This window comes from Elephas maximus, chromosome 12, assembly GCF_024166365.1.
Source record: "Elephas maximus indicus isolate mEleMax1 chromosome 12, mEleMax1 primary haplotype, whole genome shotgun sequence".
In the NCBI taxonomy this organism is placed as follows: Eukaryota; Metazoa; Chordata; class Mammalia; order Proboscidea; family Elephantidae; genus Elephas; species Elephas maximus.
In genome coordinates, this window is record NC_064830.1 from 65,622,531 (window position 1) to 65,643,054 (window position 20,524).

A 20,524-nucleotide genomic window follows, 5' to 3' on the forward strand; every position below is an offset into this window, starting at 1 on the left:
ACTGGCACCGCATGGCTCAAGGCCTCAGGCATACAAACAGCAACGACAACAAAAAACCCACTCTTATCAGTCAGAATATTTCGAGGGCCCCAAATTCTTTTCCTAGGAGAGCCCAAGGGCCAGTCCAGATGTGTCCGAATCATCTAGTGCTGCTATAACAGAACCACGAGTGGATGGCTTTAACAAACGTAAGTTCATTCTCTCACAGTCTAGTAGGCTAGAAGTCCAAATTCAGGGCGTCAGCTCCAGAGGAAGGTTTTCTCTCTCTGTAGGCTCTAGAGGAAGGTCCTTGTACATCAATCTTCTCCCCGTCTAGGAGCTTCTTTGCTCAGGTAACTCAGGTCCAAAGGACTCACTCTGCTCCCAGCTTTGCTTTCTTGGTGGTATGAGGTCCCCAACTCTCTGCTTCTTCCCTTCCTTTTATCTCTTGTAAGATAAAAGGTGGTACAGGCCACAGCCCAGGGAAACTTCCTTTACATTGGATCAGGGATATGACCTGAGCAAGGGTGTTACATCCCACCCTAATCCTCTTCAACATAATCCAATCTTGCCTCATTAACCACAGGCAGAGATTAGGATTTACCACTTGTAGGAAAATTATATCAATCACAAAATGAAGGACAGCCACACAATACTGGGAATCGTAGCCTAACTAAGTTGACACATATTTTTGGGAGACACAATTCAATCCATGACATGATGACAGGCCTTTCTTGGGAATACGCAGGGGTTGAGCACACCGTAGGCCCGCTAGTTAACCATTTCCTAGGGTTGCTATGAGTTGGAATCAACTCCACAGCAATGTTTTTTTTTTTTTTTTTTCCCATCCAACAGTAAAGGAAAAAAAAAAAGATGATGGTAAACTTAGATTATATAGCAATGGTGATGATGATGGTATTGGTGAGGATGAGGATGATAATATAAGACAAGCCATACCCCTGTGTTGGTAGATTCTAGGAGGAAAGAAAAAAAAAAATCAAGTTGAACTATTTATGAAACAGAAATGAATCTGTGGCTTGTTAGCCTAGGCTCAGCAAACTTCTGTAAAGGGCCAGAGAGTCAAACCTTTAAGCATCTGGGGCCAGATTGTCTCTGTTACAACTACTCAGTTCTGCCATTATAATGCAAAAGCAGCTGTAGACAATATGAAAGTGAATGGGCATGACTGTGTTCCAATAAAACTTTATTCAAACATACTGAAATTTAAATTTCATTTGATTTTTACGTGTCATGAAATAGTCTTCTCTTTGTTTTCAACCATGTAAAAATGTGAAAGCCATTCTTAGTTCACATGCCTTACAAAAACAGGCGGAAGGCTAATTTTGTCCTGCCAGCCATACTCTGCTGACCCCTGGCTTAGTCCAAATTTAATAAACACAAAGCCACTGTTCTAGGCTCTGAGGAGTGTTTCAACAGTAACATGCCACATGAGCGAGTAACTTCAGCTGGCTATCTCTTGGTTATTGATGTTCATCAAGGAAGAACAGAAGAGAAAGACGGTGTCTGAATTGATACATAAAGTAAGAAAAAAATACAGTAGCTTCCATTAATTCATCCTTTTGCTCAGAGTTATAGAATTGAGGGCTACAAAGTGCCAGGCAGTGTGCTAGGCTCTGGGGCAGCATAAACTAGACCAGCTCTTCCCTCCAGAAGCAGATGAGTCAACTTGGTGTACAGTAAGTAATGGTATTGCCGAGCACAAAAAGATAACTTTCTCTGGCTTAGGAGTCAGGAGGGTGGCGTAAATTGGGTTTTGAAAGACAAGTAAGGGTTCATCTGGCAAGAAAGGGGGAAAGAGCATTATAGGGCTGAGTAAGGAGGAGTTTAGTAGAATCAAGGAAATTTCTCAGCCTTAGGGAGATCTTCAGAATCAGTTGGGAGATGTTAAAGAAAAACAAAAAGCAAATGTAGGCATTTGATCTTCACCTGAGACCTGTTGAATCAGAATTTCTGGAGTGAAATAAGCTTTGTACAAAGGCCAAGAAATATTGATCTGGTTAGAGCAGAGAGTACCTTCTAGAAAAGCTTGCAAAATAACTTAGAATAATGTACAAAGGAATTTGGTCTCTGGGATTTATCTTTTGAGTGCTAAGCAGCCATTGAAGGCCCTGTAAGAAAACGAGAGTGAGAGAGAGAGAGACAGAAAGGAAGGAAGAAAAGGAGGATGGCAGGAAAGGAGAAAGGGAAGGAGAGAGGGAGGAAGGAAGGGAGGGAGGAAGGAAAGGAAGGAAGGGGGAGGGAGGGAGGAAAGGAAGGAAGGAAGGAAGGAAGGAAGGAAGGAAGGAAGGAAGGAAGGAAGGAAGGAAGGAAGGAAGGAAGGAAGGAAGGAAGGAAGGAAGGAAGGAAGGAAGGAAGGAAGGAAGGAAGGAAGGAAGGAAGGAAGGAAGGAAGGAAGGAAGGAAGGTAAAAAAAGAGAAGGGAAGAAAGGGAGGGAGAAAGGAAGGAAGGAAGGAGAGAAAAAAAGAGAGAGAGGGAAGGAAGGAAAAAAGGAAGGGAGGGAGGGAAGGAAGGGAGGAAAAGGAAGATTGATTTAAAAAATATCTGGTGTTGAGTTAGCACCATACATACGTAGATAGCTAGCACCCAGACCTACACAACACACAGCCATCTTGTAGACAGTTAGCCCCAGAAGGGCTGAAAGTAAGACCATATCAGCAACTGCTCACCAATCCTCCAGATTGGGCACTTGGTCGACCCCAGGATAACTCAAGTAGTACCCAACACCAAGGCTACTGTAACACTTGTTTCCTGGTTTTGTCCAAGTCTTTTCCCAGGAAAGTAAATTACCAGAGATTTCAAACATGAGGTGATTTCATTTTCTTTTATGTTTTAACTTGTGTTGCAATTCAATTATAAGCCATTTAGTTCTGAAGATTTTTCACTTCCCACTTTTAGCGTTCCTCTCAAAATTTATAGTTCACTGTTATTAGCTCAGCCAATTAAGCTGTTGTGTAAATAGAGACAAATTGGCCAAATATTGTTTAATACTCTTTATGTTAATTATATGTAGATACTCATTTTCCAAGTATAAAACAAGACTGTCCCGTTGTCTTTTAAAAATGTAACACTAACGAACCAACACACAAATGGCAAAATCCTGCTTAGATTAACTACCTCGATGACAGTTAATGCATTTCTAAAACTTCTGTGGAACTGTTACAACCCATTACAGTCGAAATATTGGTTTATGAAAAATTAATAAAGCCAGTGGAAAATGGAATTCAGCATCTGCATTAGCTATTTATACCAAAAGAACCAGCCAGAATTAATTATGCTGCATGCTATGTTCTAATGAGGTTTTCATTAAACCGTATACCATTATGGAAACTAAACAAGGATTATTCAAAGAATAATGCCAACGGCTGTTATTTATTTATTTTTTTAAGAGGTTAAATTAGTTAATGGGTTATACATTTAACTCTGCTGCAAAGGTTAATTGATGTAACACTTATTGTTGTATTAAATCCAGTATGATATTAAAGACATGAACACCCCAATATCACTGATATTTGTTCTGGGAGAAAAAACACAAGTCTATGTAGATGTTTCTAGTGTCTGATATATATGTAGTATCGTAAAGATGGAAACTTTCTGCATATTAGCTCTCTGTCAGTTTTTGAAAATAATGTCCACTCTGTATTTGTAAAACTATATTTGCTTTCAGCTCATACATGTATGTGTGTATGTGTGTGTGCATGTGTGTGTATGTGTGTATACGTATGTGTATGTGTGTGTGTGTGTCTATGCTTGTGTGTGTGTGTATGTATGTGTATGCGTGTATATGTATGGGTATGTGTGTGTGTGTGTCTATGCTTGTATGTGTGTGTGTGTGTGTGTGGTGCAGGAAGCATAGTTAAGCAAGCGCATCGAATTAGTCTTGGAGAGATGTAAAGGTGAAGTATATTTTCTGCTCTCACTGGAAGAGGGGGTCAAAATTTTAAATCCAGCCTGGGGTAGAAAACAAGAACAAACTCAAGATGAATCTCTACATTATACTACAAATATATCCCAAACCAAACCAAATCTGTTGCCATCCAGTCGATTCCGACTCATAGCAACCCTATAGGACAGGGGAGAACTTCCCCAAAGGGTTTCCAAGGAGCAGCTGGTGGATTAGAACAGCTGACCTTTTAGTTAGCAGCCACTGCTCTTAACCACTGTGCCACCAGGGCTCCTCAAATATATCCAGTCCCTCCTAAAATAGAGTTTGGTAATAGTATGTGGAATATAAAAGGCACTAGCAAAGGCTTTCCAGAAGGTTTTTTTAGACTCTTGTGGTATCTTAGAAAGGTCCCTGGGTGGCGCAAACAGTTAAGCACTCTACTACTAGCTGAAAGGTTGGCAGTTTGATCCCACCCAGAGGTTCCTTGGAAGACGGGCCTGGTGATCTGCTTCTGAAAGGTCAAACCAAAAAAAAAACCCAAACCCAGTGCCATCGAGTCGATGCCGACTCATAGCAACCCTATATACAGAGTAGAACTGCCCCATAGAGTTTCTAAGGAGAGCCTGGTGGATTCGAACTGCTGACCAAAGCTTTGGTTAGCAGCCATAGCACTTCACCACTATGCCACCAGGGTTCCTGAAAGGTCACAGCCTTGAAAACCCTGTGGAGCAGTTCTACTCTGCACACCCAGGGTTGCCATGAGTCAGGATAAAATTGAAGACAACTTTAACAACAGCAACAAGTGTCTTAGAGGCTGTGTCCCCAGGAAGATGAGAGAGAGGAAGGCCATCTGGGTTCTCTGTAGAGACTTTAAAAGCCATTGATTTCAACTAAAGCACAGTTTTTATTTTTTCCTTTCAAGCAGGGATTGCAAACTAAAATGTCTCTAGGAGCAGGCTTGGGACTGTGGCAAAGTGGAGAGGAAATGTCCCAATTTCACCAGCAGTCACAGTTGTCCTGCTAGGCAGAAATGCTGGCCCAGTCATCTGATCTCCTGATTCTTCCAGAGAAGCCAGACATCCGTCTTGTATTAACGCACTGCCTTCAAGTCGATTCTGGCTCGTAGCAACCATATAGGACAGAGTAGAACTGTCCCACAGGATTTCCAAGGCTGGAATCTTTATTGAATCCAACTGCCACGTCTTTCTCTCATGGACTGAATGATGGGTTGGAACCGCTGACCTTTCGGCTAGCAGCCGAGTGCTTATTAAACCTCCCAAATTTAAAGGTTTGCAATTAATTTCCAATCTTAAAATGTTTTAAGTTAATTTGATCATGTTTAACAGTATGTTAGTGGTCAAGGTAAATAGTTCACTAGCTATCAATTTGCTACCCTAGTCCCTGGGAGGTGCAAATGATTACACACTCAGCTGCTAACCAAAAGGTTAGAGGTTTGAGTCCACCCAGAGCCATCTCGGAAGAAGGCCTGGTGATCTACCCTGAAAACTCTAGGGAGCACAGTTCTACCTGACACACATGGGGGTGCCATGAGCGGGAGTCAATGTCAGCTGTTAAGGATGGTGCCTAAAGGAACAAGGAGACAAAATAAGCTCCAAGTCATATTTTGAGATTCCAAACAATAATACTGATTATTATTTCCATTACTATTATTATTGAGATCACTTGTTGATTATCTATTTGCCAAATATTCTCATGTGATACTTCTAATCCTTACAACAATACTTGACGAAGCTGACATTTTTATTCCCATTCTACAGCTATAAAAACTGAGGCTCAGAGATGTTAAATGAACTGCCCAAAGTATAGAATTTACCATGACTGAGGCAAGGAAACAAAACTAAGTTTAAAATTTTCCAAAGCCTGTGCTTTTTCAAAGGAACTCTGGTGGTGCAGTGGTTAAGCTCTTGGCTGCTAACCAAAAGGTCAGTGGTTCGAACCCACCAGCTGCTCCTTGGGAGAAAGATGTGGCCATCTGCTTGTGTAAAGATGACGGTTTTGGAAACCCTGTGGGGCAGTTCTTCTCTGCCCTATAAGGGTTGCTGTGAGTTGAAACCAATTCCACGGCAACAGGTTTGTGTGTGTGCGTGTATTTTTCAGCTATACTGTAGGACCTTAAGAGTTCACTATTTCTCCTCTTTGCATCCCCCTCCTCTACATCTGAGTCCAGCCTTGTAAATGGTGTTTTCTTATCTATAGCAGATACATTCTGCCCAGAGGCGTCCTTGGTTGGTTTTAAAACCCTCTTGCAGACTGTTAAAGGCGATCACTAAAACCTTTAGTATTGAAGAGTGAAGTGTTTCCTTTAGGAAGGTGGGCTCAGAATTCTGAGAAGTTGCTTAGTTGAAATGAGGGTGGAGGATATTTATTATTCAGCGGTCAGAGAGGGGATTGAATAGATTTAGAACTAACTTCTTGTTGTTAGGCGGCATTGAGTCAATTCCGACTCATGGTGACCCCATGTGTTAGAGTAGAACTGCCCCATAGGGTTTTCTAGGCTGTAATCTTTATGGGGAGGCCTGATAGCTCAGTGGTTAAGAGCTTGGCTGCTAACCAAAAGGTCAGCAGTTCAAAACCACCAGCCACTCCTTGGAAACCCTATGGCACAGTTCTACTCTGTCCCTATGAGTGAGAATCGACTCAACAGCAATAGGTTTTTTGGTTTTTAGTCTTTATGAAAGCACATCGCCAGGTCTTTATCCCGTGGAGCTGTTGGGTGGGTTCAAACAGCCAACCTTTAGGTTAGCAGCTGAGTGCTTAGCCGTTGCTCCACCAAGACACCTTTAGGAGTCAGTGCCACTACTTATAAGCAGGTGAAGATTCGTGAGACAGTGTGAGATTTAGAGTCAGACAAAGCTGGCTCAAATTTCAATTTATTCTCCTACAATTTTTTCTCTCCAAGCCTTAATTTCTTCAAGGGTATGTATGGAAAAAAAAAACATGTAATATATGTAAAGCATACCTGGTATGGTACCTGAAACCCAGTGGCATCTTAATAAAACCAGTTGCCACCTAGTTAATTCTGGCTCATGGCCACCCCATGTGTGTCAGAGTAGAAATGAGCCCCAGAGAATTTTTGTTCTGTTTTTTTGTTTGTTTTGTTTTATTGTTGTAAAGATATATATCACACATTCGCCAACTCAAGATTTTTCAATTTAGTGACACTAATGACATCAGTCATGTTGTGCAACCGTCACCAATATCTGTTGCCGAATTTTTCATCACCGTAAACAGAAACTCAGTGCTTCCGAGTTCTGGATTCAGCCATGCTTGACCCTTCTGCCATCTTTCCCGCCTCTGGGAAACCACTAATAAACTTTGGTCTCTATACAGTCACCTAGTCTAGAAAATTCATGTAAGTGAGATCATAGAATATTCAATGGCTGATTTTCTGGAAGTGGATTGCCAGGCCTTTCTTCTGAGGTGCATGTGGTTAAACTGGAACCTCCAACCTTTTGGTTAGCAGCTGAGCATATTAACCATTTGCACCACCCAGGGACTCCTGGCTCCTTAATGGTCATTCTCATTAAGACTAATCAAAGTATTGTTGCTAGTGCAGGTTACTATTAATTATTAAACATTTTCAATTGTGGCTGCAATATACAGCAGAAACAGGGACTAGGCTTTTTGCCAAAGTTGTAATATTTATGTCTAATAAGAACTATTCTAAAAGAACTTTCTATTTTTGTTGTCTCTGCAAACTAAGTCACTAACCGGGAGTCTAAGGTTCAGAGTTGGTGTTTTATGTCATTCCTTTGTTCCTTTTCTGGCATACATATTTCTTACCATGCGTGTGAGTGCTGAAAGAAACAGCACATTGTCCTTTGGGAACCACATGGGGTTCAGTGGGCATGTTGGTCTGTTGCCCTCACTTGCCTCAGAACCCAGCACAGTACCTGTTATATCGTATCAGTACCAGTTGTCATGGAGTTGACACTGACTCATGGCGACCCCATGTGTGTCAGAGTAGAGCGGTGGTCCATAGGGTTTTCCATGGCTGTGATCTTTTGGAAACAGATAGCCAGGACTTTCTTCCAAGGTGCCTCTGGGTAGACTCAAACCAACAACATTTCAGCTAGCAGGTGACTGTGTTAACCATTTCTACCACCCAAGGACCCCACTTAGCACATAGTAGATGCCAGTAACTACCAGTTGAGGGAAAGATGATACTCATAGCTCCATCTTTTCTTTCTGAGCATTGGCAACAGAAGGAGGAAGCTCTGCAAATGGTCTCTTATCTCACACAGCCATTCAACTGAGGGTGTTTGCCTTCAGCCCCCTCATCAGTGTCAGCTCCTTTGTTTGGATGAGTGACGTCCAGAAGGCTGGACCCCATCCTGGGGCTCTGTTCTCACATGACTCTGGACACAAGCATAGACTCCAGGTTTCTGAAGGGGCAGCCAGCACAAGACACACACAGAACACTGCACGGAGTACACACTCAAGAATGATCTTACGAGTTCTAGAAAGTGTTGTTGTGGACATTCTTTGTGCTTTTGATTTTTGCATTTCAAAAGAGAGAATTGCGTCTCGCCCTCCATCTCCTAGCCTGTCTCTGTCCTGGTGCTATGAAATGAGTCAGCTACTCCCAGTTGCCAGGCAGTTGGGACATGTCTTTGATAGTCTCTTTGGAGTCCAGATATTATGGGGAAGGGCCAAGTCATTCACCACTGGGCCAGCTTAGAGCTACGCCTGCTTGATGCTACAAGTGAAGGGAAGGCATTCCAAACAGCCTTTCCTTTCTTCCTTCCTCCTCCCCAGTCTAATTTTATTTCTTAAAAGTGTAACATGGCTGCCTATCAGGAACCCTCTACTTTCTCCGATTGTTTCCTACCTCTTGGCCTGGGCTCCAGACCCCATGGGAAGAGGAAGATGACTGGAACATGATTCCCAACCCCTTAGAGTTTAAGGTTTAGTGGGGAAGGCACTCGTGAAGTAAATTGTAGCTACACAGTCTAGAAAAGCAGAAGAAGAAAGTTTAATCTGGCTGGTGGAGTGAAGCTCAGATCCTGTTTCTAGGAGGAAAAGAAGGCAGAGCGAATAATCCCGAAGGGGGTTGCTGAGGAAGGGGGAACAGACTTCCTGGGAGTGGCAACAGCCTGTGCAAATGCAAAGAGGTGTGAAACGGCACCACTGTTCCAGTTGGTTTGAGTCCAGTGTCTTCACTCAAGGAATGGCAGCAAGCTAAGAAGGTTCTGACGCATCTTCCTTCCTGCGTATGATAGGAAACACCCCTTCTAGGCTTCTTCCTCCCCTTCAGGGCCAGGAGTGATCCTCTAATCTGTGGGGAGTCTCTCAGTGAGCAGAAAGTGTTCAGATGCTCCATCTAAGACATGGACCTTGGCCAGTCTTCTCCATGGAATCTCTCGATGGTGCCAACATTAAGTGCCTGACTAATAACCAAAAGGTTAGTAGTTCAAACCCATGCAGAGGCAACTCAGAATAAAGGTCACAGACATGAAAACCTTACAGAGCAGTTCTACTCTGATACACATAGGGTTGTCATGAATCAGAATCAACTTGATGGCAAATGGTATGGTTGGTTATTCAACACCCAGCTAAAAAAATACCAGTCACCATTGAGTCAGCTCCAGCTCATGGTGACCCCATGCATGTCAGAGCAGAAATGCACTCCATGGGGTTTTTGGTGGCTGATTTTTCAGAAGTAGATAACCAAGCCTTTCTTCCGAGGTACCTCTGGGTAGACTCGAACTTCCAACCTTTCGGTTAGCAGCCAAGGGCATTAATCATTTGCACCACCCAGGGATTCGCTTCCTCTCACAGCTGAAGGATTCCAGATTCTGCTGGAAAGTGGCCTTGTGCACATTTAGCCAGAGTTTGGGATGCTGATGATGACGGCATTCCCAGTTGATGAGTGTGATGGGTTTTGGAAAAAGCTCTGGTTATTCTAAGACTGTGATCAGCCACAGGTAGCCCAGTGACTGGTAGTTGTAAGCAGTCATTAGTGGCTCAGGAAACAGAAAGACCAGGCTGACCAGGCTGACCAGGTTTCACGTTAAGCTGGATGAGTCAGTCTTCAAAGAACCTAAAAAAGGGAGGAACTGGTGAACCCACAGAGAGCTTACAAATATATTTGAAGTTTTGTTGTTGTTGTTGTGTGCCATCGAATTGATTTTGACTCATAGCCACTCCATGTGACAGAGTAGAACTGCTCCCTTAGGGTTTCCTAGGCCATGTAATCTTTATGGGAGCAGATCACAAGGTCTTTCTCCCAACAGCTGCTGGGTGGTTTTGAACCTCCAACCTCCTGGTTAGCAGCCAAATGCTTAACTTTTTTACCATCAGGGTTCCTTTATTTGAAGTTTAGGCATGTGAATTCTCAGCTATACACAGCTGGCAGAAGAAGACACAATCAAGAAGAGTTGGTTGGAAAAAAAACTGTGTTTTTAGCCAAGAAAATAGAAAAAATAAAACAAAAAAAATGTTGCCATCGAGTTGATTCTGAGTCACAGCTACCGTACAGGACAGAGTAGAGCTGCCCCCATAAGGTTTCCAAGGAACAGATGGTGGATTGGAACTGCTGACCTTTTGGTTAGAAGCCGAGTTATTTTAAAAATGTATTGTAATCCAGTCATATTCATCCCTATGAGGGCCAGGAATTTTGCTGGGTGCTGGGGATAAAACGATGAGTAAGATTTGGCTGTACCCAGTAGAATTGTGTACATAGAAATACAATATGTAAATAGAAAATTGTAATACAGAATGACAGAGGCTCTACAAGGGACATAAAAATGGTGGGAGCATAGAAGTGGTAGTCATTAATTCCCTTTAGGAATTGGTGGCCCAGTGGTTAAGTGTTTGGCTGCTGACCGAAAGGTCTGTGGTTTGGACCCACCAACTGCTTCATGGAAGAAAGATGTGGCACTCTGCTCCTGTAAAGATTTATAGTCTTGGAAACCCAATGGGGCAGTTCTACTCTGTCCAGTATTGTTGCTATGAGTCATGATTGACTCGATGGCAATGGGTTTTTTTTTTTTTTTGGAGGGGGGATTGGAAAGACTGAGGAGACTCTTTAAACTAGGCAGAAAGGAGATTGGGGAAGCCATTTTACTAAGTTGGACCATATGAAATTACCAATGTTTACCCATATTTGACATAAAAAAGGTCAGTTCCATGTGGTTCAACGTGACAGGGAGAGCAGGAATGTCGCCGCAGTTTCGTTTCCTCCGGCATCTCTAACTGAGCGGTTTTAACTGCCTACAAGCTGTATTAAGAATGATTCTGAGGATTCTTGGCTATTAGAAAAGGAAAACATTAAATTTGACTCGTGGTGCCTGTCCCGGCTAAGGATTAGGTAGATGGTGGTTTAATTGCACATAGTTGCCATCCTTAAATCTTAAGGAGCTTCATCAGCAAAGGTACAAAGGTCTGAGAAGTATGGATGTCACAGGGTCGTAAACAACTCATGGTCGCTGGAGGTAGATGGTCAGTGATGAGACGAGTAGAAAACTCCGTTCAGGAGACCTATTAGGAAGCTAGGCTGGTGCTATATTCTGAAACGCCTTGAATGACCTGGTCAATATTCCTTATGCTGCAGCTTGTACCCTGTTAACTATTGGACTTACTTTTTGAAACAAGCGCACATTATTCCCACCTCCCATTCGTGGAGGTTACAGTGTTCTTTTCTGCCACATTGCTTAATCTGAAGCTTTAAGAAAAGGTCACAAAGTACTAAGAGAACATATAATAAGTACTTTGCAAATTAAATTGGATGATGTTTTGTGGTGAAATAAAAACCAAGTCTTTTGATGATAGAGATTTTGCTTTACAAAGGTCAAAATCATTGCATAAAGAATTTTTTTTTTTTTTTTTTACCTACTGAGAAGGCAACAAAAGGAGTCATTTCAGCCCAGTTTCTGAGAATCCACAGCCTAAGAAAATTAGGGAAGCTTCATTCTGCCCTGCCAGGATTTAGCTTTCTAGAGGGAATCTGTGTTCTGTCCCAATGGGATTCTATAAATTACACTGAAAATGTAGAAAATTGACTCAAGGATTTTAACTGTGCAATACTGAAATGCCTTTCTGGATATATTTTTGCTACAATGAGATTATTTTTCTTTGGAAACATAGGCACCTCAAGTAACTTCAGATCTCATTTAAAAACTGAATTTTAACCAGGGGTACATAGGCAAAGGAACCCTGGTGGCGCAGTGGTTAAGTGCTTGGCTGTTAATGGAAAGACTGGGCGTTTGAACCCTCCCAGTGGCTCCTTAGGAGAAAGATTTGGTGATTTCTTCCCATAAAGATTAAACCAAAAAAAAAAAAAAAAAACCTGTGACCATCAAGTCAATTTTGACTTACAGCGATGCTATAGGACAGAGTAGAACTGTCCCACATGGTTTCCAAGGAGCAGCTGGTGGATATGAACAGCCAACCTTTTGGTTAGCAGCCGTCGCTCTTAGCCACTGTGCAACCAAGGCTCCCCATAAAGATTACAGCCTAGAAAAGCCTATGGGGCAATTTTACTCTGTCCCATGGGGTCACTCTGAGTCAATTTTGACTGAATGGTACTTAACAACAACAACACCACCACACATGACAGACCCACTTGAGAAGATTTTTCAAAAGCCACTGGCTGACCCCACCCTAGAAGATTCCGAGTTGGTAGATCTCTGTATAGCCTACGATATGTTAATTTTCAAGCAATGAGCAGAAGTCTTGGAATGAGTTCTACAGAGTTATACATGAGTACTTATTGATGAAGCAGGGTGACGGAAATTTTATGTCTTCCCTGGTGACTTTTGTGGCCCCTGCTGGTGGTTTTCATACCCCACCCCAATGATCTGGGGGTTGATTTTTTGCTCTTAATTATGCCTGTAACTCTCCAAAACCAGAAATACACCAGCTGAGGAGAAATTAGACCCTGTGAAGGCTCATCTTACAAGTTGTTTAAAACAATCTTATAGGTTTTAAAAAACAGTAACTATCAGTTCAGCAAAGGCTGATCATGACCCAGACCAGTCCAGGCTCTTAATATATTTACTTCCAACGGAAGGTCAGTTGACTCCTAAATGTTCACCTTGATACCCAGTCCTTGGGGTGTAGGGTGGGGGTTCTTCATTTCCATAGTAGGAATAAATGTGAAAAGGGCTAGAGGGCGTTCCTTCAGGTAGAATTCCTGCCCATGGGCTCCTTCTTCTTGCCAAGGGTTGGGTGGAGTTAGCTGACTTGAGAATGGGGAGGAAAGAGATAGATTAAGAGTTTTTATTTTATTTTTTAAAAAACAGGAAAGTATTGTTTTTAATACTATGAATCAAGGTGCTGGCTTAACAGAAAGAAAAAAAAAATAGAATCCTACTGTACTTCCAAGGAGTTTTAATAAAATCTTTGTTTATCTGGAAACTATGTACAAAATCAAAGAAGCTCCAAGGACAGAGGGTGAAAAATAGAATATGGAGGAGGGTTTCTCAGCCCTAAGTACGTGATGGATCTATTCTCATTCCGTACCTGATGCCATCCCTGAAGTCCTGCAGAGTGGAGATGGGTCTTGTAGTTTGGGAACAGCCCCTCTCTATTCAGACCAATCCCACACACTCTGGAAGTTTCTACTACACTTTTGTTGATGGTGGGGAAGATACAGAAGGATTGCAGAACCATTCCCTAGGGCAAGTCTCCAAGGATAGAGACGTAGTCACTGTCCCCGGGGGTGGACTTTTAAGGTAAGGTTACTTTTCTTGGGAGATGGCTTTCCAGTTTGGTTGGTGACAGAGGCATCCAAAAACAAATGGAGGCATTTGACCTTCCCTGCTGGGGAAGTGAGCAGGAACCACAGGACCCCATCTCCATCCTCAATAATGGACTTAATGCTTCTACGAAGTCCTTCTAATTCTTTGCAAAGTCTTCGAGTGTGAGCTTGGTGGCTGCAGGAGAGAAGAATGAATCCCCCGAAGATTTCTGACCCTGGTCTTCCTCAGGGTGGGTGGTTGTTCAAAACAAGTCATAGACTGAGGGTGGTTCTCAGGACTCCACTGCTCTTCCCTGCTGTAAAATTCCAATTTGTAAGGATAAGCCCAGTGTCCTTTGCTTTAAATCAGGCTGAGGGAAGGCACCGCTGCATTGCAGCCAGTCTGCTGGGCGAGGTATGCAGCCTCTCCAGCTGGGAGACAGAGCTTTAGGGAAGAAAAGGGAAATGCAGAAGCCAAAGCTATCTCACTCAGAGTCTAGTGTGGGTACAGAGTGGGTGAAAGTGAGAGCAACCTTTCTTCCCCACCTTTCTTGTGTTCTTCCTCCAAGAAACTGATTCAGAAAGACTGAAGGTGAAGGGGGAAAATGTTTTCTCTAAACCTATCAATGCATATGCTTACCATTTATTGAGTGGCTGATGCATACCAGCCCCTGTGTTGGGCAGGTCTCCAGCATACAACCCACAATGCTCTAGGAGGTAGGTATATTGGCCCCTCTTTTCAAGATGGGAATCCTGAGGCTCAGAGAGGTGCAGTGACTTACCAAGATCACACAGCTAAGTAGCAGTTGAGCCAGACTTAGCACTGAGTTCTGTCTGATACTTCCAAAGCACTCTTTTGAGTATGTGCCATGCTGCCTCCATTCCTGATCTGAGACAGGGTCCTACTACTCAACCCCCACGTGAAAAGCAATGCCATGTGCTTGGCGGTCTGGGGGTGGGCTTCAACTGAGTCCTCTTGGCTAAGGCAGGGGGCTTCCGTGGGTGCCCCAGCCTGCTCTCTGGGATGTGGCTGTATGTTCATTTCTCTGCCTTGTTGTTTGTGCTGCCGCGATTGCTCAGGTGTAGTGTGCCTGTTCCCAAACCAGATGCCATCTCTCTCTCTCTTTCGTAGGCACGGTGCTGTTGTGCCAGGCCAACCAGGAGGGATCCTCCGTGTACAGTGCCCCCAGTTCACTTGTATACACTTCTGCAAGTAAGCCCACTGCCCTGGCTCTCTTTTTGTTTTGTGACATAAATTTGAGTCCAATCACCTCCCCTCCCATGAAAGTTCCTTCCCCTCCCTCCGTCTCACCCCCTGTGGCTCTCCACCAGGCCACCGGATTCCCATGAGCATGTTCCTGTTTTCCCTGTTGCCTGAGCACCTGAACCCCCCTGCTCATCGCCATCCACATCTGAACCCTCACTTCCCAGACATCCCAGCCATGCTGTGTTAGCCCTCTCAGGATCGTGTCCCATGGATGGGAGTTGGGGTATTGGGTTGCGGGAGGGCTACTGGGGGTGGGTGGGAAGCTATTTTTAGCCTATTGCCTGCCTTCTAGCACAGCTTTGCAAATTAATATTAAAATCATTTAAATAAAGTGTGCAGGCCATCCACATGGCACCTGAGTCTAGCCAAAGATGCTTGGCGGGTACTCTTATGTACCATTTCTCACTGCAGGAAATTAGAACTAGCCTGTGACTAGTGACTTGTTTGCAAGACTATTGTATTATGTGCTGTACGTCTCCAGTGAGGAAGGGAAAAGAAAAATGAGGTTCTCCCCCATTTACCTGGGAGGAAAACAACAATAAACATACACTTTAAAAAGCCTTGAATACACGTTACACATATAAATATAGTCTCCAAGCGCTAGGGAAGAAGACCAAGAATAAACATCACAATGTTGATGTGGGAGAACCCAAGACTCCCCTACCTGGGTGTTCCAGGGTGGACAAGGCCCCCACTCTAATTCCCAGAGAAGGTTGGAGAATTAAAGTGCCCCCTCCCCTGCTTCACCATGATTGCCCAGCTGGCTGCCGTTCTATCTTCTAAGTCTGCCCCCATCACGGAGTCTCTAGCCACAGCCAAGACCTCATCATCTATCTCATACCACGTATGTACACCCTATAGAATTCCTATCGCAGCCTAGTGGGGCCTCACTGGGGTCAGTGCTCAAAAATGAGTCTGGGGGATGGAGGACCAGCTTCTGAGACTGGCTGGAGAAGGGATGGGGGTTGCTAAGAGCAGTGGTGCCAGGCTCATGCAGACCAAGGGAACGAGAGATGGAGGAGAGCCCTAACAGCCACGCCAAAATCAAGCAGCTCGGTTCCCAAACTGTGAATTCCAGACTCCTCACGGTGGAGGAAGGGTTACCAGCAGTCACAGGAGGCCAACAATTTTCTTTAAAAAATGATTATGAGAAACCCGAGGGTGCCAAAGACTTGGGGAGGTGGGGACAGCCAATTGCTTTTCCCGAAGTGTACTCATCAACAGCAGTTCTGGCGTCCAGTAAATGCAAGGCCTTTTTCTGTGTTCTTAAGAAACCAACACCTAACCATCCTGGCAAGAAGTAGTTCTTTCTGAATAGATGCCGGTGGTGCCATTGTGGCAATGTGAATGTCTGTGTGTGTCTCCTAGAATGATAATGCTACTACACGTTGTGACATCCACAACCTTGTTGATTCTGCTCAAAACCCACTCCAGGTAGGTATTACGATGCTCGCTCTAACATCCAGAGAATTGAGGGCACCGAAAGGTTGAGTAATTCACTCCAGGTCACACAGCCAGTGTGTGGTAGGTTTGCTTTTTGAACTTGGGAAAATTATTCAACCTTCTGCTGTTTTTCTGGGTCCGTCCGCCTGTAAACCCTGTTATCATCTCATTGCATCTGTTCTTTCTTCATGTCTACACATATAATTTTCCAAAGGGGAGTTGACGTACCCAGACTCATCATAGGGTTTGGCTCCCGATTATCGTGTTGCTTTTCTGCTAACGGTGCCGTCCAGTTGAACTATCTGGAATGGCATGTCCTATATCTGCAGCCATCAGATACTGTACCAGTGGGACCAAGGAACTAATTATTTTATTTTAATATGTTTGATTAGCCACATGTGACTAATGGCTACCTTCATAAACAGTGTGGCTCTATATGATCATATACTAATTTATATTTTAGTTTTCTTTACAGAAGTAAAAAATAAAATAAAAACAAGTTAAGTCACAGAAAAAAAGCTAATTTGAATTGGAATAGCTATTCTAAAGCAGCTTGGGAAACATACATGTCATGAACGTTATATATGGAAATACTTCACAAACTCTCTGTAATAAAATAGCTAAAGGAAATAGAGGGAGGAAACAGCACTGAAAGCAAGGGTCGCAGACTATAGCCCACGGGCCAAGTCCAGCCAGTGGCCTGAGTTGTAGGGCTTGCAAGCTAAGGTTATGGTTTTTTCGGTTTTTCAAAAGGTTTTTTTTTTTTTTTTTTTAAAGGGAAGATATATTAAGAGGTCCACAAAACCTAAAATATTTCCTTCCAATAATAAAATGGATCCCTCATCTAAAGGGTCCATTTTATTATTGAAAATATAAAGCGGCAATATCACTTACTGTATATAATGTATTCTTCTTTGAAATCTTCAAAGTAAAAAGTTACACTAATCATGGGAAATGTTATGTGTGCAGCATCCTTCCATTATAAATTACATGGGTGATCATTTTACCTACACATTTTGCACCTGTTTTTACTTAATATCATGCCATGTGCACTTGATGATGATATTTTAATAGATTCATAATTACCTGTTTAAATATATAATATTTTATGTACCCCATCTCACTGCTGTCAAGTCGATTCCAACTCCTGGTGATCCTATAGGACAGAGTAGAAACTGCCCCAGAGGGTTTCCAAGGCTGTAATCTTTATGGAAGCAGGCTGCCACATCTTTCTCCTGTGGAGCAGCTGGTGGGTTTGAACCACTGACCTTTTGGTTAGCAGCTGAACATTTTAACCACTGTGCCACTAGGGCTCCTACATTTTATGTAGTATATATAATTTATATATATATATTATATACAGGTAGTGTATAATATCTATGTAAAGATAAGTTATTTAATATATGAATTTAATAAATCCATAATATTTAATAAACACGTCTTATTTTTAAAAATTATATATTATAAATTTTTTCTATAAATTTATGTATATGTTTATTTCTATTCTATTCTAATTATATGTTGTTGTTAGATGCTGTCTAGTTGGTTCAGACTCATAGCAATCCCATGTGACAGAATAGAACTGCCCCATGGGGTTTTCTAGGCTGTAAACTTTACGGGAGCAGATCTCCAGGTCTTTCTACCATGGAGCTGCTGGGTGGGTTCAAGCCACCAACCTTTCAGTTAGCAGTCCAAAGTTTAATTTGTGTGGCTCCCTAATTTCTTAAATTTAGATATATTTTTATCTATTCTCTTTCCCCCATTATTGAGTACTCTAGTTGATAGCAATTTTTCAAAATATCAAAGAAAATTAATGCCCTTTTATATAGCAGTTTAAAGCCAGCCCTACTAGCCCATAACAATATAAAACAAAAACTAGCTTCCTAAATCGAGAACCTTCACTCTCAGACCCCCTACTAATGGTATTCCAACTGGCAAGCTCAGTATTCTGTGATGGCGACCAAGCCCGGAGTTCTCCTTACCGCCTGGGTAGCCAGAAGGGCCTTATGGTATTTCCGTCCTCTCTCTGTGCAGTGGTGCTTTTCAGGATTATTCCCAAATCTCTAAGATACATTGCTGAGCCTTCTTTTTCACTTTTGTTCTCAGAGTCAGCATTGCTTTTTTGGCTGTTTCCAGTTAGTTGGCTTCTTGGGAACCTTCATTTAGGTTTTCTCTTCCACCACCTGTAAAACCAGGTACCGTTAAGTCAGCTTCCACTTATGGCGGCCCCGTGTATGTAAAACTGTGCTCCATGGGGTTTTCAAGGACTGATTTTTCAAAAGTACATCACTGGGCCTCTCTTCCTAGGCACCTCTGGGTAGATTTGAACCTTCGACCTTTTGGTTAGCAACCAGCATGTGAACTGTTTGCACCACCCAGGGACTCCTTTGCTTCTACAGTAAGATGTATATTCTATATCAGGTCACATCCCATTTCCTGTAAACACTACAGTCAGCAAGTCAGTGATCATTTACACACACATGCATGTACATGTACAGACACAGACACACACACACACACAACACATACACACAAAAGCACCCCTTCCCCGCCCAGCTTACCTAGGACACACACATGATCAATGGGAATTCCTCGTCCACCTCCAGGTTGGACTTACACCCAGCTAAGAACTGTATGTCTCATCTTTTTTTTTAATATTGTGTTTTTGGTGAAAGTTTACACAGCAAATTAGGTTTCCATTTACCAGTTTATATACTTATTGTTCAGTGTCATTGGTTATGTTTTCCACATTGTGTCAACATTCTCATTATTTTCATTCTGGTTGTTCCGTTTCCATTAATCTAGCTTCCCTGCCTGCCCACCTCTGCCCCCAACACCACCTCCCCAGCCCTGCAGACCTTTTCATTTTTGGTTTAGGGTAAATGTTGACTGTCGGATTTTTTTTTTTTTTTTTAATTAAAGTACTCTTGGGTGGTATGTTTTATTTTAGGAGCCAGTCTGTTATTTAGCTGAATGCATGTCTGATCTTTGAAGCCTGATAGTTGCTGCCACTTTTTCTCTAAGAATCCAGCCATCTTCCCAAAAGCAGAGCGATCTTTGAGGATGTACTTGTTTACAGTGTGACATCCATGAACACAATGTGAAAATGTATGTGTTTCTGATTTTTACCTAACAATTGTGCTCCTGGAGACAGTGTGTGAAAATTCCACTTGTGTAAATTGTGACTGATGTGCTGCCTGGCTTCTGGGATTATTCCTGAGTTTGTATTTTTTTTGCTGGATCTTCAACTGGTCTGGGCTGTTTAGACCTAAATTGGCCCTCTTCCTAGCCAAGTAGCTAATCATCTGTAAATAACACGCTGAAGTGCAGTAGGGAAGATAGTTTTTAAAGAAACCCTGCTGAGTTAGTATGTAATGAAAATAATTCCTAGTGAAGTTATCTGCTTCTTAGGATACATTTTTGCATAAGGTGTTTGAGTGAATCACCCTAATAACATGGAAGCGTTAACGGAAAGGTTTTTCACTCCCAACTTTGTATCAATACAACCTAGTTCAATGGATTTTCCCATCTACCCCAGCTGTTTCCACTCGTCCCCAAACTCTGCCTTGGTTTAAAATCTTGGGTCAAGTTGTGCCATGTGACATCAGACATCTTTTTACAAGTCCAGGAATCCCATGGTGGTGCAAACGGTTAATATGCTTGGCTGCTAACTGAAAGGTTGGAGGTTCGAGTTCACCCAGAGGCACCTCAGAAGAAAGGCCTGGCATCTACTTCTGAAAAGCCAGCCATTGAAAACCTGATGGAGCACGATTGTACTCTGACACATATGGGGGTGCCATGAGTCAGAATTCACTCTAGGGCAACGGTTTTTTTTATAGACCACCCTCATCTAGAATATAAAATTGGCCCATTTTTATGAATCTGAAATGGAGTTACAGCATATCTCCAGAGAAGCAGGTGCGATTGTCTTGTAAAAAGTGGAAAACACTTAATATTAATAGTTCTGAACAGGCTCTGAGCAGCAAACAATACAACGTTTAACAGAGAGGTTTGGTGGGTGTATCGGTGACCTAAGTCTCCTGTAACAAAGTACCACAAACTGGGTGACTTTTAAGAACAGAAATGTATTGTCTTACAGTTCTGGTAGCTTGGGGTCTGAAATCAGGGTATCGGCCCCGTTGATGCCTTCTGAGGGCTCCGAGGGAGAATCTGCTGCATGCCTTTCTCCCGTCTTCTGGTAGCTCCTGGCATTCCTTGGCTCTCAGCT

At 42.8% G+C, this 20,524-nt stretch overlaps 1 protein-coding gene across 2 annotated transcripts in view; it reads left to right on the plus strand.

The window, feature by feature from the left end:
- RBFOX1 (RNA binding fox-1 homolog 1) overlaps positions 1 to 20,524 on the plus strand; it is a 440,434-nt gene that overhangs the window by 330,818 nt on the left and 89,092 nt on the right. The window contains exon 8 of one of the 2 annotated variants that reach the window (XM_049903714.1): positions 14,719 to 14,799. The exons of the other annotated variant lie outside the window; for it this stretch is intronic. Coding sequence (XP_049759671.1) covers positions 14,719 to 14,799 — 81 coding nt within the window. The remainder of the gene's footprint in view (positions 1 to 14,718; positions 14,800 to 20,524) is intronic. 2 annotated transcript variants of the gene reach the window in all.